An 18535-nucleotide genomic window follows, 5' to 3' on the forward strand; every position below is an offset into this window, starting at 1 on the left:
ATAAAACGTTCTGGTCCCCCCTTTGTTCACTAAACACTAAATCAAGCCATTCTGAAGGTTTTTCCTCCAGGTGTGAATCAGCTATTCATAAAGTAGCACACAAGTGCAAAAATAACTATTACACCTGTAGATGCAGGTGAAATGATGACCTGCCAAATTAACAACTAACTCATAAAAACTGCTCTCAGGTGGATGCTATTGGACGGTAACGGAAGCAGGTGGAGGGCCATTGGTCAAACACCGGGGGGAAGAGGTCCTTGGAAAAGAAGCTAGACATGAATCAAGCAAATGTTTCTTTCATCAAATTGCCACCGGAGAGCAGGGGAGTCCCAGGCACAGGACAGCTTGGAGCCTCTGAAGGGCTGGCGTCAGGCCCAATGTCCACAACTAACTCTATATATCCCATCTCCGGAGTTGTCTGGTTGGTCAAAAAGGTTGGGATGCAGAACTGATATTGTTATGGTCGCAGTAGGAATTTGTGTTTGAATGGGAGTTCACTGACTGTTTGGGTTGAGATTCAGTGCATGGTGGCTGAATTTTGTCACAGGGAACTGGGCAACAGATGTACAACTACAGATCCAGAATGAAAACCATTGAAAATGCAGTGCAATGACCTCCCATGTGTCTAATGTTGTATGAATGTCTTTTTAGGTACTGCACAACTGATTTCTAGATGACTGTGGGTATTTAAGTGTAACATCACTACAGAAACAAACTGCACCCCTTTGGAGGTAACTCAAAACAAAATGTTTCAACTCTAGACCAATATTGGCGTTTATACTTCTGTAGAAATCTTTGACATTTTGTGGGGAAACGTTTAACCCTCAAACTACCAAACTAGACACTCTAATTTACTTGTCCTCTTCATCAGTTGTGCACCAGGGCCACTCCTCTACCAATGCTGGTTAGAGCCAGTTTGCACTGTTCTGTGAAGGGTGCAGTACACAGTGTTGTACGAGATCTTCAGTTTCTTGGCAATTTCTCGCATGGAATAGCCTTCATTTCTCAGAACAGGAATAGTCTGACGAGTTTCAGAAGAAAGTTATTTGTTTCTTGCCATTTTGAGCCTGTAATCGATATCACAAATGTTGATGCTCCCGATACTCATCTCGTCTAAAGAAGGCCAGTTTTATTGCTTCTTTAATCAGAACAACAGTTTTCAGCTGTGCTAACATAATTGCAAAAGGGTTTTCTAATGATCAATTAGCCTTTTAAAATGATAAACTTGGATTAGCTAACACAACGTGCCATTGGAACACAGGAGTGATGGTTACTGATATTGGGCCTCTGTAGATATTCCATTAAAAAATCAGCCGGTTCCAGCTACAATAGTCATTTACAACATTAACAATGTCTACACTATTTCTGATCAATTTTATGTTATTTTAATGGATAAAAAAATTAGCTTTTCTTTCAAAAACAAGGACATTTCTAAGTGAAAGCAAACTTTTGAATAGTAGTGTACATACTTACCTTTATTGACAAAAAGTTATTAATGACCCTGAGCGACAATTAGCATTAGCATCGCTGCCAGTGAAACAATTGGAATGGTAGGGCCTATGGCAGAATGCTTCTAAATCCTCAGTCACTTCAAACCAAATGTTATAGTAACCAAAACACCAAAGCAAGTTGCACATATTGAATATTGGAGGGTATTATACGAATTCAGGTATTTATATAACACTTCCCAATGAATAAATATTTTGTGTGTAGGTTGTTTTGATCCTGGACTGATTGGTTGATAGCAGGGAGTTATGTCACCACAATCTCTGTATTCTCCGGCTAATGCCTGCCATAGATCTAGCAGTACCACAGCACTTCAGGTGAATATCTTTTTCATTGCATTGTATGAGGTTATTCTTCTTATCTAAACTTGGGAGGTGAATTGATGTTGTGCTAGGTTGTAATGTCTTCAGATGTTTTTGTATTATTACCTGTTTTACGGCTTCGATGCTCTGGAACCAGGTGTTGTTGTCGCAAAGGAGTGTTCGGACTCAGTCGGGACCAGGATTCACCTGCTGCGCAATGCTGACATCCTTCATCCCATAGATCGTATGCCTGTACAAACAGCACCAGGACTTGACATAACAAGGTCAGGGGGTTTTGTGACGAAGAGGCTATAGACATCACATGCCCTGCACCAAAGTCAAGAGCCGGACAGAAACAAGCTCTCCGAATATACATTCCCTTGTTCATGCGTGGTTTGGACAGACCAGTTATCAGCACTATCTGCAGTGCCTCTATTCACATGACTCTCTCCTAACACACACACCATACGTTGCTGCTACTATTTATTATTTATCCTGCTGCTCAGCCACTTTACCCCTGATTGTAGGCATATAACTTCTATAACTTATACTTTTACTTTTGATACTTAAGTATTTTTACAATCAAATACTTTTAGACTTTTACTCAAGTAGTATTTTACTGGGTGACTTTGACTTTTACTTCAGTCATTTTCTATCAAGGCATCTTTACTTCTGGACACTTTCTGTTTACCTGTCATTTTTCCTTATTGTCGGCTACTATCATTTTTAGTTTTAATCTTTACCACACTTACTCACTGTTTAGCACGTGACCTCATGTGAATCCTTAAAGAGATGGGTGGGGCTAGTTTAAGAGGGTGTGAACAATGCTGAATGGGTGTAGACAAAGGAAAGCTCACCAGTAGGTACCAAAACATTCAAAGGCCATTTTCTCAAAAGTGAGTTTATAAGTGTATCAATTTTCAAAGCACAATGACTTTCCCATTGTTCCTCAAAAATGCCACATACGATATATCACTTTGTACCTCTGAGTCTCTACTTTTAACCAACGTAAAAAATATTTTAAAAAATCAAATTTTGCTACATATACAGACCACCCCCCCATGCATTAGGAACAAGTTGATTGAAAAAGTCATGAAAAATTGAAAGAATTGAAGAAACCACCTTTGGACTATGAAATCTACAATGAAATCTACAATATGCCCGGGTCAAAATGATCCCAGTCGATAGTTTGAGATTTCTCCAGAGCTCCACTCAGGGCTCAGCATCTGTACATTGATTACTGCTGCTCCTCAGTTGAAGAGGTCCATGTAACTATTTAGAGTCTAGGCATAATGCCAGCACACAATTCAAACTAACCCTGCAAATGTTCATGTAAAACCATGGGTGAGTGTTATTCTTCACAAGGATGTGGTACTCAATGCTCTTCAACCCTGGTTGAATCATTAGAATTGCACTAATGGATTGCAACAACCTTTAAATCAAGCATAGCCTGCCTATTATCCTGTGAAACACAACCGAATCTCAGAGCAATGAGTTTCATTTCAATCTTCACAAACAAAAACACATTTGAGTTTAAACAATTATCCTGCAAACATATGTGTATTCTATTAGCGTCATCAGTCTATCTGGCTTCCAAAAAGCTTTAGCACCTTCCCATCAGAACACATATAATTGAGATGTGTTAAAAGCGCAAGGCGGGTTTCTCTTAACAATTGTTATGGCTTGTAATAAACTAGTCAAAACTCACACCCATGTTTATTTTAGTATACTGCTGTTAAAACAAAACAATGATATGAAGCCCTTTCAAAAGTACCTGCAGAATAACAAGACAAAACTATCCCCTGTATGAAAATACATCATATCTATAGAGAGGGAGAGAGAGAGAGAGAGAGATAGATAGAGAGCCCTCAAACCAATGTCAGAACACCACCTGCTGAGAAAATAGGGCTCGTTTTTTAATGCCTAAAATCTCTCCAAACTGCGGCCACTGTAATGTCACAGAGAGGGCGATATGCATAGTATAAAGCAGTGTGAGTGACAACTGGATATAAATTTACAATGAACTTGGTAGAAAATTTGCGTTAGATTAATCAGGACAGACATTCTGAAATAGGCTCTCTGATTATTCAAAGCCTCAGGAGAAAAAAAAGCAACATTAATTGGCATAAGAGCCTGCTTCACTCTGGCCATGGCTGACAGACCGCAAATCACCAGCTCCAAACACAGCATAAACAATCATTGACGTTTACCGAGGCAGAATAATTTGCCATTGTTGTTTCGCCCACATTGTCTTCTCTATCATTTTAACCCAGAACCGTGTGACCTTGAATTACCATGCAATACTGCAAACTACAGTAGGAATCATACAATAGTTCACTGAATAGACTTTTAAACAGATTCCTTTACTGTGGACGTCTTCTTCTGTTGAACTCAGTGTTCATGAGGGTTGTGTTCACTAGTAATACTATCTGGAATTGTCCAATAAGAAAGGTTTACTTCTGTTTCCGTTGTAAAATATTTTGCTACACTGTGCTCTAATGAACATGAGGTCCCAGTGCTATTGTGGATGTCTGTGTTAGCAGCTGTGATTGCTCCCTCTCCCTAACAAGGTGTTGGTAGCTGGGTGACCCAGGACTATTGGACCTTGAGAAGTGCTGGCGATGCAGTTTTCTGACAGACCAATCAGCACCCCGTTGTCTGGGGGAATCTGCTCAACACACACACACACATGCAGAATCGTTGGGCCAGTAACTGAAAAGTCGCCGGTTCAAATCCCCGAGCCGGCATGGTGGATTAATCTGCTGTTCTGCACAAAACACAAATCCTTGTCTCCACTCACAAGCTGGGTGACTTGGAAGACACCATGGAAAATTCCATTCTATTATGATAATGTTGAACAGTAATGTGAGTATGCCTGTATGCCCTGGAAAAATAGGATCATTTCCCAACATCATACAATCTTGACATTAAGATTTGATAATCATGAAATTGGACAAAATTAGCAACGTAATCTAATCATGAAACCTTTAAATTCATCAAATATAGTGGCATTATCTCCTAGAGGTATTTATTTCATTCTCTTGGCAACGCATTCAAATCAGTATCATTCTCACTGAATGTAGCCCTGTCTTCCAAGCAACAGCAAGCATCAGGTTTCCCCACCCAAATAAAGCAGAGTTAGAGGAGAGCAACGCTTGTATCCAACGCACCAACAGATGCTATACTATAAATGGTGTGCTCCGTTTTCATCGTCCTGTAGCAAAAGCAGCCATTTAACTGCTATATCTCCAACTGAGGGAAACACAAGAACGGAAGAATATAATTGAGCGAGGATAGAGACTAATTGGATCGGACAGGAAAGAGGTTCATTAGAATTTGATAATGCTTGGAGAAATGCCTAATGTTCCTACTTCCATTGTTTGACCTTTGGTCTGTCATATTCAGGCCTGCTCTGTCTCTTCCATCTTTTTCTATTGAACAATGACACGGAATTGTCTGCCTTTGGAGTCTGCCTTTGGGAAATTGGCCTTTCACCGCAAAGAGCTGTCAAAAACTCAAACAAACCCGTCCTTTCACAAGATTAGATATGGGCAGTTTCTTATTTTTGTTGTTGAAGTATTATCCTGAAAATCTTTAAATTGTTTCTCTTTTTTTACTCTTCAAAACCCTGAGAGAAAATAACCACTTAACAAACCATGAAAGTGCGCACAGACAAGACACAGGGAGAGAGAGGGCGGGGGCAAAAGCCATTGAGCATGAAGTCAAATCTTGATCTTAATTTCATCCCTTGAAGAGGGAGGTTGAATAAGGAAACAGCCTTGAATTATAGTCTGTCTTGCTGCCTCCCTGGTCATCGGAAGAGACACAGGGAAGTGAGCAGGCATATGCTAGTACAACACATCTCCCCCCCTCTTCTTTACAGTGCACACATACGATCATTTAAATCCCCTGCCATTCCCCTTTGTTGCCCACACACACACCAGGTCCACGCCTTCCTCTGCAAGGTCGGCCATATTGATGGCAGTACATGCACATAGAGCTATGGGGGCCGTACGTGAGCCGTGAGGGGCCGCCGAGACCAAGCTGTGAGAGGAAGATAACAATGGCCGCTCACTAAGCAGCGGTGACTGGCCCCCACCGTCTCCTCTGCTCTGTTTGATTGGAATTATTACGGGGGGGGGGGGAAGACAGGACGGATTATCAGTATCAGTCCCAGGTGCATTCAAATGTACAGTAATCCCCCCCATCCGTAGCTCCCAACACCGAACAGGGCTGCTCGTGGATGCACACCATGCTCCCTCGCTCTCTTTCTCAGACCTTAAAGCTAAGGCATCTCTTAGTATGTCAGCATGTCTTTGTCTCCGTTTGACTTCAAAAATATTGTGTAAAGGTAAGAAAGGGGGAGAATTACAGGCATTTCTTAGAAAATACTATTGTCTGTTTGTTTTTTGTCTGTAAACCATTACCTAAACAAGTACATTTGCTCTGTTGACAAAATATAATACAATTCTAATAACTTGATTTGGTTGAGCCCTTCTGGTTACATGTGAAGATATACTTTTTGGAGCAGAATGAAATGAAATTGTCCCTCCTGTGTTCCATTGGTGAGATGACTAAACCCACATGATTCATTTTTGATTCCTAATTGCTGGAACCTTACCTATCTTGGAGACTCCCCCCCCCCCCCCCCCATCAATTAAATCTGTAATGAACTTCCCCTGTGCCAACAATTAATCAAATTTCTTCACTCAGTGAGCACCTCACCTCCTCTCATGAAAATCAAGGAGAGGAAAAATTCCATTAAAATGCAGAGTGATATACTAGTAATGAATCCAAGCAGCACAAAACCAGTGTTGGGGAAGCTATTCTGAAAATATAGTTTACCAAGCTACCAATTACTTCACACGGGAAGAAATGAAGCTACATTAAAGCTACCCTGAAGAATATGCAGTTTACTCAAAGTTACTTTGAAAGAGTTCATTACATCCAACTATTTAGTGAAAATTATCCTATTTAAGTCAGAAATGTCATAGACAACAAATGGCAAGAACCAATCACTTTGGGGTTATATGTTAACAGAAGGTGTAATTTAGCCTATTAAACAAAATCTTCATTTTTCAAGTGAAGCTTTTCCAGGTCTAATGCCAAAAAAGAAAGGGAATTATTTCCTACTTCACCCATATTTTTTTTTTTGCCAAAAAAGTAGTGTGTCGTTCCAGAAGTTAGCTATACTGCTACATTGTGAAAAAGTGAACTACTGAAAACACTACCTAAATTTGAAATTTGTTCAACTACAGCTAAGCCACTGCAAAATGTAGTCAAATTACTAGTTGAACTGCATGTAGTCCACTACTCCCCAACACTGCGTAAAACTATGCATTTATAATATTGAATAAGTTGTTGAGTCATTGAGACATAGATGGCATAAAGTATGTCTAGATGTTATGCAAAGAACTACCTTCACAAGAGTTATACTCAATGTACAGACTGTTTGATGGCTTAGCTGGCGTGCCCTTCTATGTTCTGATCACTCTTTCACACTATACCTTCTGGCTTCATTTAACCAAACACCCACTGACTTCACTCAACCAAACACCCACTGACTTCACTCAACCAAACATCCACTGACTTCACTCAACCAAACACCCACTGACTTCACTCAACCAAACACCCACTGACTTCACTCAACCAAACACCCACTGACTTCACTCAACCAAACATCCATTCCCCTGCAGTGTTTTGTGTACCTGGGCCCAGATTCACAAACCACTTCTTACGCAAAAAAAATGAAAAAGCTTCTTAAGAAGGTTTTGTGAATGTGGGCCCTGAACGACAATGTGAACAAGAGCTAAGAGCCATGTACATATTTGTAACCTTGATGTCATGGAGAATGATCTTGTCTGATATTGATGTTGACAGCCTTGGGTGCTAAGGTATAGGAGACGTTATATTGGTAAACCTGGAGCGCAAAGCAACAGAAAGCAGAACTTTGCCAATTGCAGCATTGGTGGTACAGATACGTGATGCGGTTTCATACGTGAAGTATGGCGAAGCTCTTAGGTCTTCCATATCAATAGGTTAAGTTGACATTGTATTCAGGAAATACACTCAGTCAATGTGTTGGAAGTTGAGGTCAAACATAGATTTAACATACAGTAAAAACCATAAGCAGTAATATTAGGGACAGACAACAACAAAAGAATCCAGACAAAGCAAATGAAGTTGCTTTAAATGTACAAAGTTGCACAGGTCTTTTATCAGTATTTGAAAATATTCAACAATGAAAGATAAGTAATAACAATAATTCATATCAACCAGAACTATAATTAAAGTCAAAATGTTTTTTCCTCTTTTACAGAAACACCTGAGGGAAGCAAATGAAAAAGCAATGAAAATAATGACATAATTAAGTCAAATAAATCACAAAGGAAACTGAAGATAAGCTAATACAGGGGACCCTTACATTCATCCAGGTATGTACAGCACATTCTCTCTGCATTGGACAGCAGTGATGATACGAATAAGGATGAAATAGGAAAGCGCCATTCACATTCCCCTCAACGAAAGACATTTTTAGGAAACCCTTAGCCTCAAGCCTAACTTTCCCCACTGCGGATTTGAGAGAGCTGGAGCTCTCGATGAGGGCTGATAACTTTGGCAAGCATATTTGAGCCCAGTCATAGTAAGCGACTGAGACTAGCTGTGGTGATCTTGCCTCTGGGGTGGTTGTGAGTGCTTGTATTACAGTAGCAGGACTGTCACTTGTGTTGGAGTCACAGGACTGACACTCGTTCTACAGTGCTGCAGTAACAGGACTTACACTTGTGTTACAGTGTTACAGGCACAGGATACAGTGTTTAACAGGACAGTTGTGTTACAGCAGGACTGTCACTTGTGTTAGATTCACAGGACTGACACTTGTTTACAGTGTAACACTTGTGTTACAGTGTTACAGTCACAGGATCGACACCTGTGTTACAGTAGCAGGACTGTCACTTGTGTTAGATTCACAGGACTGACACTCGTTCTACAGTGCTGCAGTAACAGGACTTACACTTGTGTTACAGTGTTACAGTCACAGGATCGACACCTGTGTTACAGTAACAGGACTGACAGTTGTGTTACAGTGTTACAGTCACAGGATCAACACCTGTGTTACAGTAACAGGACTGACAGTTGTGTTAAATTCACAGGACTGACACAATGTGAAGCTACGCTCTGACAGGCGGTAAAGGAGGATTCAACGCAGACTGAAAATATGTCACCAGTATTGTACTCGAAATTACAAATTATAAAGACAAACCATTTATAAAAATGGTCCCTGGACATGTAAGACACTCTAACAACCTCTTCCGTTTTCAATTTTTCCCCATGCCTGTTATTATTCATTTAACCTTTTTCTGTAAGGAAACTCTGAATAAACAATCATTTTCAAGGTGGATTTTGAGTATTACATTTCACAATTGTCTATACATTTAATATTCAACACCATTCTTCCCTCCCTATTCATCTGTCACCTTACTATTGGTCAAGCCTCAGCACAAAAAGGATGTGTTGAGGGAATTGTGAGGGGGTGAACAAAATAACAAACAACTTTGGTCAAAGAGACAGAGAAAAAAAGCCTGAAAAAAAAAACAGCACTGACAAGATCAGGTGAAATCATTAATTGATTGCGGTGAAAAACAGAATCAAAGCAAAAGCTCAGTGGTTCTCTCTCTCTCTCTCTCTCTCTCTCTCTCTCTCTCTCTCTCTCTCAATATGGCCCATAATACAGCACTCTTCCCATTACATTTGGGTCTGCAAGATACTCTTGGTTTCCTCACAGAGGAAAGAAGGAACGAAAAAAAGGTGCTCTTTTCATGAAAATCATGTTCGTCCTGATTGTCCACAGAAAGTAACGCCGGCAGGAAGTAGTCCCGACCCGGCTCAAGATTATACAATCACAGCGTATACGACAAGATCCTTTACTGGAAAGGAATTGAGAGTCTGTGACAGGGCCCAAGGGACGTTGGCCCTGCATTTTGTTGTGTTGTTGTTACCTGTGTGTAATGCTGTCCTGTGTGGGTCTGTGTGTGTCTCTATGTGTGTGTGTTGTATGCATGTGATGTAAGAATACTTGTTACTCTGTGTCTGTATGCAGGTGAGTTGTGCAGTGGTTGTACAGCAGGCTGCTACTCCGAGGTTGTCTTGTCGTGTGTCCCTCCCTCCCCCTGTAGGCAGCTCTTGCGGACGACGGGCAGGGGGTGAGCTTCCGTGTTGAACACCCAGTCCTCCAGAGGCAGTAGGTCATCGTCAGAGAAGAGCAGGTATAGATACCTGAGAGGGACAAACAGAGTCAGTATCTGGGGAAAACGAACGGCTAGAATAAAGGATTGGCACGCCGGCTAGTTTTCTCCTAGACTACGAGTATCTAAACAAATGCATCATGGCTATAATGCTATTGTATGAGCCAATAAAACATGTTTTAATCATGGTTGGGCAGTGATAGATGAATTACGGATGTGACGACATGACATTCTTTGCTTTCGTAAAACAAGTCTCTTTTGTAATGTCTCACGACTATTGAATGAAATAATTGAATTATTGACGCATACAATAAATGATGAATGACAGCAAGGTGAAGCGGGTGCTTAATTTAAAGCCTGTCTGGAGATCGCCCCCCCCCCATTTTTTAATTACATTTCTTTTTTATAACTCATCTTATCTCTCCTGAAAAGATTTAGTATAAAACACAGCTTTCTCCATTTTCCCACCAATGTTTTTTAAGGGTTCGTTATCTAAGGGGGCCCAGACGACACTCACACGTCCCTCACGGTCTGAAGCAACATCACTATGTGGATTGTCCACATCACTTAACCAGCCCATCACAAACGGAATCTGAGAGGGGGCGAGATGGAGTCTTTCAGCTGAATCTAAATGGGAATTCCTCAATTTCTATTCCTTTCACGTTAAGGTTTGTCTGTAAATGTTGAGATGAAGATACTGTGCTCGAGTGCACTCAACATATTGTGTGAATATCTTGGACTAATGTGAGTGTTCTCGCGACAGACAGACAGATTTCACGGGATGTCTCGTGGTCTGACAAACCCCGCTCCGACTCTGCCACCTTTCACCGCAGACGCAGATGGGTGACATCGGTGGATGGTGGATTGAGAAGAAGCCGGTGAAAAAAGATATCTGGAGCTTAAAACTAACGGTTTTTCGATGGGGAATATTTGTATTATGCTAATTCGATCAACTCTAGGGGAGCTTTAAACTGCAATTGCCATTTACTTCTAACTACTTCTCAGAAACTGTAAATGCCACTTACACTTAGTGGAAGAAGCTCTGTAGCCATTTACAAATCAAAAAAAGCTAAGTGTTTGCTGGTATATTCTCAGTAGGGGGGTGTTGACTGGCCGTGTTAGACTTACTTGAGTGTCTCGGAGAGGAAAAAGCTTTGTTGCATGTTATCGTGGCTGACTGTCTGGGCGTACACGTCTCGGATCCCAGAGAAACCAGCTTCGACTCTGCAGTGTTGCTCCAGAGCCTGGGGAGAAGAATAGAAAGAAGAGCGCAGGAGGGATGTTCATGTCAAAATGGACATGTACTATACCAGCAGTTAGCCAATGGGCACAAACAGCATCTCCCTACCTATCGACGTAATGACGGCAATTCCTATCAAATCAAACTTCCAGTAGTAGGACTGCAGCGCTCAAGTACTGGAGTAGCGCAACGCTGATACGGGAACATAAGGTTGGTTATGGAGAGCCAGAGACAGATGTGTCAACCTGGTACCATGTCCTCAAACACACTCTTTTGCCTCACAGTACACCAAACATAAAGCCTACTTATATTATGGTCTTGTCCTGGGGCACATTATACAATATTCCACGACATCCAGTAACACGAGTGAGAACAAGAGCTTGGGGTTGAGGTGGTGAATGGGGGCAGAGCTAATAGCATTGCTCGCAAACCCCTTAGCCATTGCAAACGGGTGGTTGGGATGATAGATCTAGCATTCATCCTGTGTGATCAGACTGACACATGCATTAATTATGGGGCACAAAGGGTTGTCAAACCCCACACTTTGCTTCTTCTCATGCAGATGCAACAGTAAGAACAGGGGTCTGTGTTAATTATGGTGCATTAGTCTGCTGTTATCAAGGGGCAGTAATATGCTAATCAGCCTGGCTCATTCTGCCCTCACACTGCCTTGTTAGACGTAGCATCGAAGGACCGTGACTATGTTCAATTACAGTGCCTTGCAAAAGTATTCGGCCCCCTTGAACTTTACGAACTTTTGCCACATTTCAGGCTTCAAACATAAAGATATAAAACTGTATTTTTTTGTGAAGAATCAACAACAAGTGGGACACAATCATGAAGTGGAACGACATTTATTGGATATTTCTAACTTTTTTAACAAATCAAAAACTGAAAAATTGGGCGTTCAAAATTATTCAGCCCCTTTACTTTCAGTGCAGCAAACTCTCTCCAGAAGTTCAGTGAGGATCTCTGAATGATCTAATGTTGACCTAAATGACTAATGATGATAAATACAATCCACCTGTGTGTAATCAAGTCTCCGTATAAATGCACCTGCACTGTGATAGTCTCAGAGGTCCGTTAAAAGCGCAGAGAGCATCATGAAGAACAAGGAACACACCAGGCAGGTCCGAGATACTGTTGTGAAGAAGTTTAAAGCCGGATTTGGATACAAAAAGATTTCCCAAGCTTTAAACATCCCAAGGAGAACTGTGCAAGCGATAATATTGAAATGGAAGGAGTATCAGACCACTGCAAATCTACCAAGACCTGGCCGTCCCTCTAAACTTTCAGCTCATACAAGGAGAAGACTGATCAGAGATGCAGCCAAGAGGCCCATGATCACTCTGGATGAACTGCAGAGACAGCTGAGGTGGGAGACTCTGTCCATAGGACAACAATCAGTCGTATATTGCACACATCTGGCCTTTATGGAAGAGTGGCAAGAAGAAAGCCATTTCTTAAAGATATCCCTAAAAAGTTTCATTTAAAGTTTGCCACAAGCTGGTCAGATGAAACCAACATTTAACTTTTTGGCAACAATGCAAAATGTTATGTTTGGCGTGAAAGCAACACAGCTCATCACCCTGAACACACCATACCCACTGTCAAACATGGTGGTGGCAGCATCATGGCTTGGGCCTGCTTTTCTTCAGCAGGGACAGGGAAGATGGTTAAAATTGATGGGAAGATGGATGGAGCCAAATACAGGACCATTCTGGAAGAAAAGACCTGAGACTGGGACGGAGATTTGTCTTCCAACAAGACAATGATCCAAAACATAAAGCAAAATCTACAATGGAATGGTTGAAAAATAAACATATCCAGGTGTTAGAATGGACAAGTCAAAGTCCAGACCTGAATCCAATCGAGAATCTGTGGAAAGAACTGAAAACTGCTGTTCACAAATGCTCTCCATCCAACCTCACTGAGCTCGAGCTGTTTTGCAAGGAGGAATGGGAAAAAAATTCAGTCTCTCGATGTGCAAACCTGATAGAGACATACCCCAAGTGACTTACAGCTGTAATCGCAGCAAAAGGTGGCACTACAAAGTATTAACTTAAGGGGGCTGAATAATTTTGCATGCCCAATTTTTCAGTTTTTGACTTGTTAAAAAAGTTTGAAATATCCAATAAATGTCGTTCCACTTCATGATTGTGTCCCACTTGTTGTTGATTCTTCACAAAAAAATACAGTTTTATATCTTTATGTTTGAAGCCTGAAATGTGGCAAAAGGTCGCAAAGTTCAAGGGGGCCGAATACTTTCGCAAGGCACTGTATATGTACTGTACATTAGTTCCTCGATGAGAATACGCATGGACAGAGACCAGTACAGATGTCAGATCTCAATTTGAACCCTTTCGTCGCAGGAGGAAAACTAGATAAAAAAAAAACTATTGTTTTATTATAAGTCGAAGAAATGCAACAGGTATAATAAATGGTTGGTTTTCTCAGTGCCTATGTGGTCCAACGGTTACAGCCACTAACCCCGGCACACATATGCCAGAGTCGGCATGGCTTCGAATCCGGCCCACTACCCTTTGACCCATGGATGAATGTATTTTTTTAACGCATTCATTCCACGTGTTTATAGGATTCATTCCAGCAGGGGTTACAGCACAGGTGTTAAACTCATTCCACGGAGGGCCGAGTGTCTGTGGGTTTTCGCTCCTCATTCGTACTTGATTGATGAATTAAGGTCACTAATTAGCAAGGAACTCCCCACACCTGGTTGTCTAGGGCTTAATTGAAAGGAAAGAAATCAAACTATGCCCTCCATGGAAGACCAGGTGTGTTGAATTTAGTCATCACTGAACTGATCAATTAGCTCAGTTGGTCAATTCAGTGATTGACTAAATTCAACACACACGGTTGGTATTGTCATCAGAACAACTTAGTCCTTTTTGAGCAGAAGGGCAATTTATCTATTTGGCAAACATTCCGTGCAATAGAAATTAAATTTATAATAATTTACCATGGCAAATGGCAAATCTACTATGGCCTATGTAGCCTACTGTTATTATTTTATTTGTTTCCTATTTATGTTCTCCTAAAGTGTCTGGTATGGTCATTTCTTATCAAGATCAGGGGTAAAATATCCCTGGAATAATATTTGAAATGTGTAAATGAATCAAGTCAATTGGGGGATTGAGTTATTTGTGCAAGAAAGGCGTGGTAGGCCGACACGGTAGGCCTATATGTGAGCGCTGAAGGCAGCGACCCTAACAGCTAGATCACCTCAGGCCACGACCAAACTCAATTTTGACCTTAGGATACACTTGTATGGTCGTAACCTAGTGTAGACCAATATTTATCTTGTGTTAAGCTATATAAAACGATAAAACGACAGTTAATGCGTATGGCTGCATTTCAGATACATGTTTGTACATTTGAATGTTGCAGTAATAGGACCTAGGCATAGCATTTAAGCGAGTGAGAAAGAAAATTATTTTGATAGCAAGCCCTGATCCCAAGTGACTCGACTGCCCCCACATGGAGAAAAGATAACTGCTATTTTTCAGGGACTCATTTGAATTTCCTGATGCAGCAGGACAATTCTCTGCCACAAGAGTGATCAAGTTAAGATCCGCCACCTGTATGTGGAATATGATTGTCTCTAATGAGGTTTTTAATCATATTTCAACAACACATTCTAGAATCACGGTTTTATTGTTCTTTACACATTTACACACTTTAAGGATAAGAGCCAGATCTCCACTCAGTTTAAACTCATTGCTAATCAAAATGTAACAAATATAGCCAGAAGATATTTTGCCGATAAAGCACCAGAGTTATAAGTCATTACTTTAGTGACATTATGGCTGCATCATGAAGACTGTGCAACGTTAACGTCTGTGTGACTCACCTCCACTGCCTCCCAGCCCCACTCCCGGTACTTGGGGTCATGGGTCAACCTCCACATGTACATGTAGCTCTCGATGACCTCCGGCCGCAGGATGTAGTATCTGTCACTCAGTCTGGTCGCTGTGGCTTCTGCCCCACCGTCGAATCGGAACGCCTCTGGCCCTAATTTCGTAGCTAAAGGGAGATTAGAGAGACACAGAGTGAACAGATTAAATGACGTACAAAAACATGGGGGATGAGGAATTTTATTTGAGTCAATTTATTTTAAAGTTAATAGTTTGTTCAATCAGTCTTCTGAGGTACTGAAACAAATCAAAACGAACCACATAGCTGTGGGTGAATTAGCAACGCACTATAAATACTATAGCCCTGGCACAGAATCAGGATTCCGACATTACGCTCTAAAAAGTCATGGAAAATGAGCTCTACAATAAAGACCTGTTCCCCAGTTGGTCTTGTAATCCAGATGGTCTACACATTCTGTCTCTGTTAGCCGGCTGCCACTCTGGAAGGCCATAGCGACAGCATGTGAACAGGATTCCCATCTACAGTAGGCCGATGGTTGCTATTCTGGGTAGCAATTTCTTTTACATTTAGAGTTCAGGGCAAGTCCATTGGCATGGCAACATTTCACATTTTGAATCTCAATCAGGATGATTGTGTATTACTACGTATGTCACATGACGCATGTTTCACATATCGTGTTTTTTCCCCCAAACCATAGTAGTTTAGTTGCCAGGTCGTTTGCAGAACCCTTACAACAAAAAAATACGTCAAATTTGCATTTTCACATGTGAAATCACACACACGTTGAGCTTAAATTTCACATGTGAAACCATATTTTCACATGCATTAAATTTAGCGTTCACATGTTCACACGTGAGGAGAATAACATGTTTAACCTCACATGTGAATTGCAGTTTGTGAATATCGGATATTGCAGTTATATTTCACATGTGGAATTGCAAGTTCACACGTGGGGTTGAAAAGCTGGTGTCACATGCGAAAAGCTGGTGTCACATGTTGCAGTAGCAAAGCTTCCACTGGTGGAATTAGGGTGACCACATATAAAAAGCGCAACTGTGGGACAAGGGAACGATTTTGCAGGACAGTCGCAGAACAGTGGAACAGAATAAAAAATCATTCTCACAGGTTAATGGATCGCGTTCAAATGGGAACATAGTTCTGCTGTATGAAGGTCACTGCCTGTTAAAGGGGCCATCCTTAGTAAGTACATCCATTTTTGTACTTACTCACTGCAGTCCCTACATCCATCTGGCAGGAGAGGAATGAGAGCAGCAATGGCAGCAGTGGCATTTCACTCCTTGACATCATCTCCTTTCTATTTCAGTACACACAACCGACACCAACTTTCTCAACTCTTTTTAGGACCGAGAGCCCATCTGCCTTTTGAACTATTGACTGTTTTATGTTTCTATACATCAACCTTCCTCTTCTCCCCAACAGCGAGGCACACTAGCCAATGACGGAAAACCTTCAGACATTTTCCCTCATGTCTGAATCCATATAGGGATGTAAAGTTTGTGCCGGAGGGTAGGGCTGCCGTCTTAACGGCTCTTAACCAACCGTGCTATTAACAAAACAAAAAAGTGTTGTTTGTAACTTGTTTTGTACAATATGTTGCTGCTACTGAAAAGAGCTTCTGGACATCAGAACTGAGATTACTCACCTCAAATTGGACGAGGATTTCTTCTTCAATGAGTCAGACGCGAGGGATATACTACAGACACCGGACCAGGCCCAGATCCCCGTTATTCGCTGGAAAATGAAACGTAGGTTTCGCGGAAAGAGATCAGGATGCCTTGTGAGGATCAAGCAACGAGTGCCTAATCTGTCCTTACCTTCCGTTCTGCTAGCTAACGTTCAATCGCTGGAAAATAAATGGGACGAACTGAAAGCGCATATATCCTACCAATGGGACATTAAAAACTGTAATATCTTATGTTTCACCGAGCCGTGGCTGAATAACAACATTAAGAACATACAGCTGGTGGTTTATACACTCTATCAGCAGGACAGAACAGCAGCCTCTGGTGAGACACGGGGTGGGGGCCTATGCATATTTGTAAACAATAGCTGGAGCAGTCTCGAGGTTCTGCTCGCCTGAGGCATCTCATTATAAGCTGTAGACCTCACTATCTACCTAAAGAGTTTTCATCTGTATTTTTCGAAGCTATCTACATACCACCACAGAACGAGGCTGGCACAAACACCACACTCAATGAGCTGTATTCCACCATAGGAAAACAGGAAAACGCTCACCCAGAGGCGGCACTCCTAGTGGCAGGGGACTTTAATGCAGGGAAACTTAAATCAGCTTTACCTAATTTCTATCAGCATGTTAAATGTGCAACCAGAGGGAAAAAAATTCTAGACCACCTTTACTCCACACACAGAGACTCGTACAAAGCTCTTCCTCACCCTCCATTTGTTAAATCTGACCATAACGCTATCCTCCTGATTCCTGCTCACAAGCTAAAATTAAAGCAGGAAGCACCAGTGACTTGGTCTATAAAAAAAGTGGTCAGATGAAGCAGATACTAAACTACAGGACTGTTTTGCTAGCAAAGACTGGAATATGTTCCGGGATTCCTCCAATGGCATTGAGGAGTACACCACATTAGTCATTGGCTTTATCAATAAGTGCATCGAGGACTTCGTCCCCACAGTGACTGTACGTACACATCCCAACCAGAAGCCATGGATTACAGGGAACATTCACACTGAGCTAAAGGCTAGAGCTGCCGCTTTAAAAGGAGCAAGTCTCTAACCCGGAAGCTTATAAGAAATCCCACTATGCCCTCTGACGAACCATAAAACAGGCAAAGTGTCAATAAAGTACTAAGATCGAATCATACTACACCGGCTACGACGCTTGTCGGATGTGGCAGGGCTTGCAAACTATTACAGACTACAAAGGGAAGCACAGCCGAGAGCTGCCCAGTGACATGAGCATACCAGACGAGCTAAATAACTTCTATGCTCGCTTCGAGGCAAGTAACACTGAAACATGCATGAGAGCATCAGCTGTTCCAGATGACTGTGTGATCACGCTCTCCGCAGCCGATGTGAGTAAGATTTGATTGGATTTGATTTGAACTTTAAACAGGTCAACATTCACAAGGTGGCTGGGCCAGACGGATTACCAGGACGTGTACTCCGAGCATGCGCTGACCAACTGGCAAGTGTCTTCACTGACATTTTCAACCTCTCCCTGTCTGAGTCTGTAATACCAACATGTTTCTAGCAGACCACCATAGTCCCTGTGCCCAAGAACCCTAAGGTAACCTGACTAAATGACTACCGATCCGTAGCACTCACGTCTGTAGCCATGAAATGCTTTGATAGGCTGG

The 18535-nt window shown here is 41.6% G+C and overlaps 1 protein-coding gene across 1 annotated transcript in view; it reads right to left on the bottom strand.

Moving 5' to 3' along the window:
- Positions 1-8733: 8733 nt before the first annotated feature.
- LOC135520121 (mannosyl-oligosaccharide 1,2-alpha-mannosidase IA-like) overlaps positions 8734-18535 on the bottom strand; it is a 216354-nt gene continuing 206552 nt past the window's right edge. The window contains exons 10-12 of the mRNA XM_064945459.1: positions 15163-15335; positions 11183-11298; positions 8734-10085 (exon numbers count right to left, since the gene is read on the bottom strand). Of these exons, the coding sequence (XP_064801531.1) occupies positions 9941-10085; positions 11183-11298; positions 15163-15335 (434 nt within the window). The 3' untranslated portion in view covers positions 8734-9940. The remainder of the gene's footprint in view (positions 10086-11182; positions 11299-15162; positions 15336-18535) is intronic.

The sequence above is a fragment of the Oncorhynchus masou genome, chromosome 29 (genome assembly GCF_036934945.1).
Source record: "Oncorhynchus masou masou isolate Uvic2021 chromosome 29, UVic_Omas_1.1, whole genome shotgun sequence".
NCBI classification, from domain to species: domain Eukaryota; kingdom Metazoa; phylum Chordata; class Actinopteri; order Salmoniformes; family Salmonidae; genus Oncorhynchus; species Oncorhynchus masou.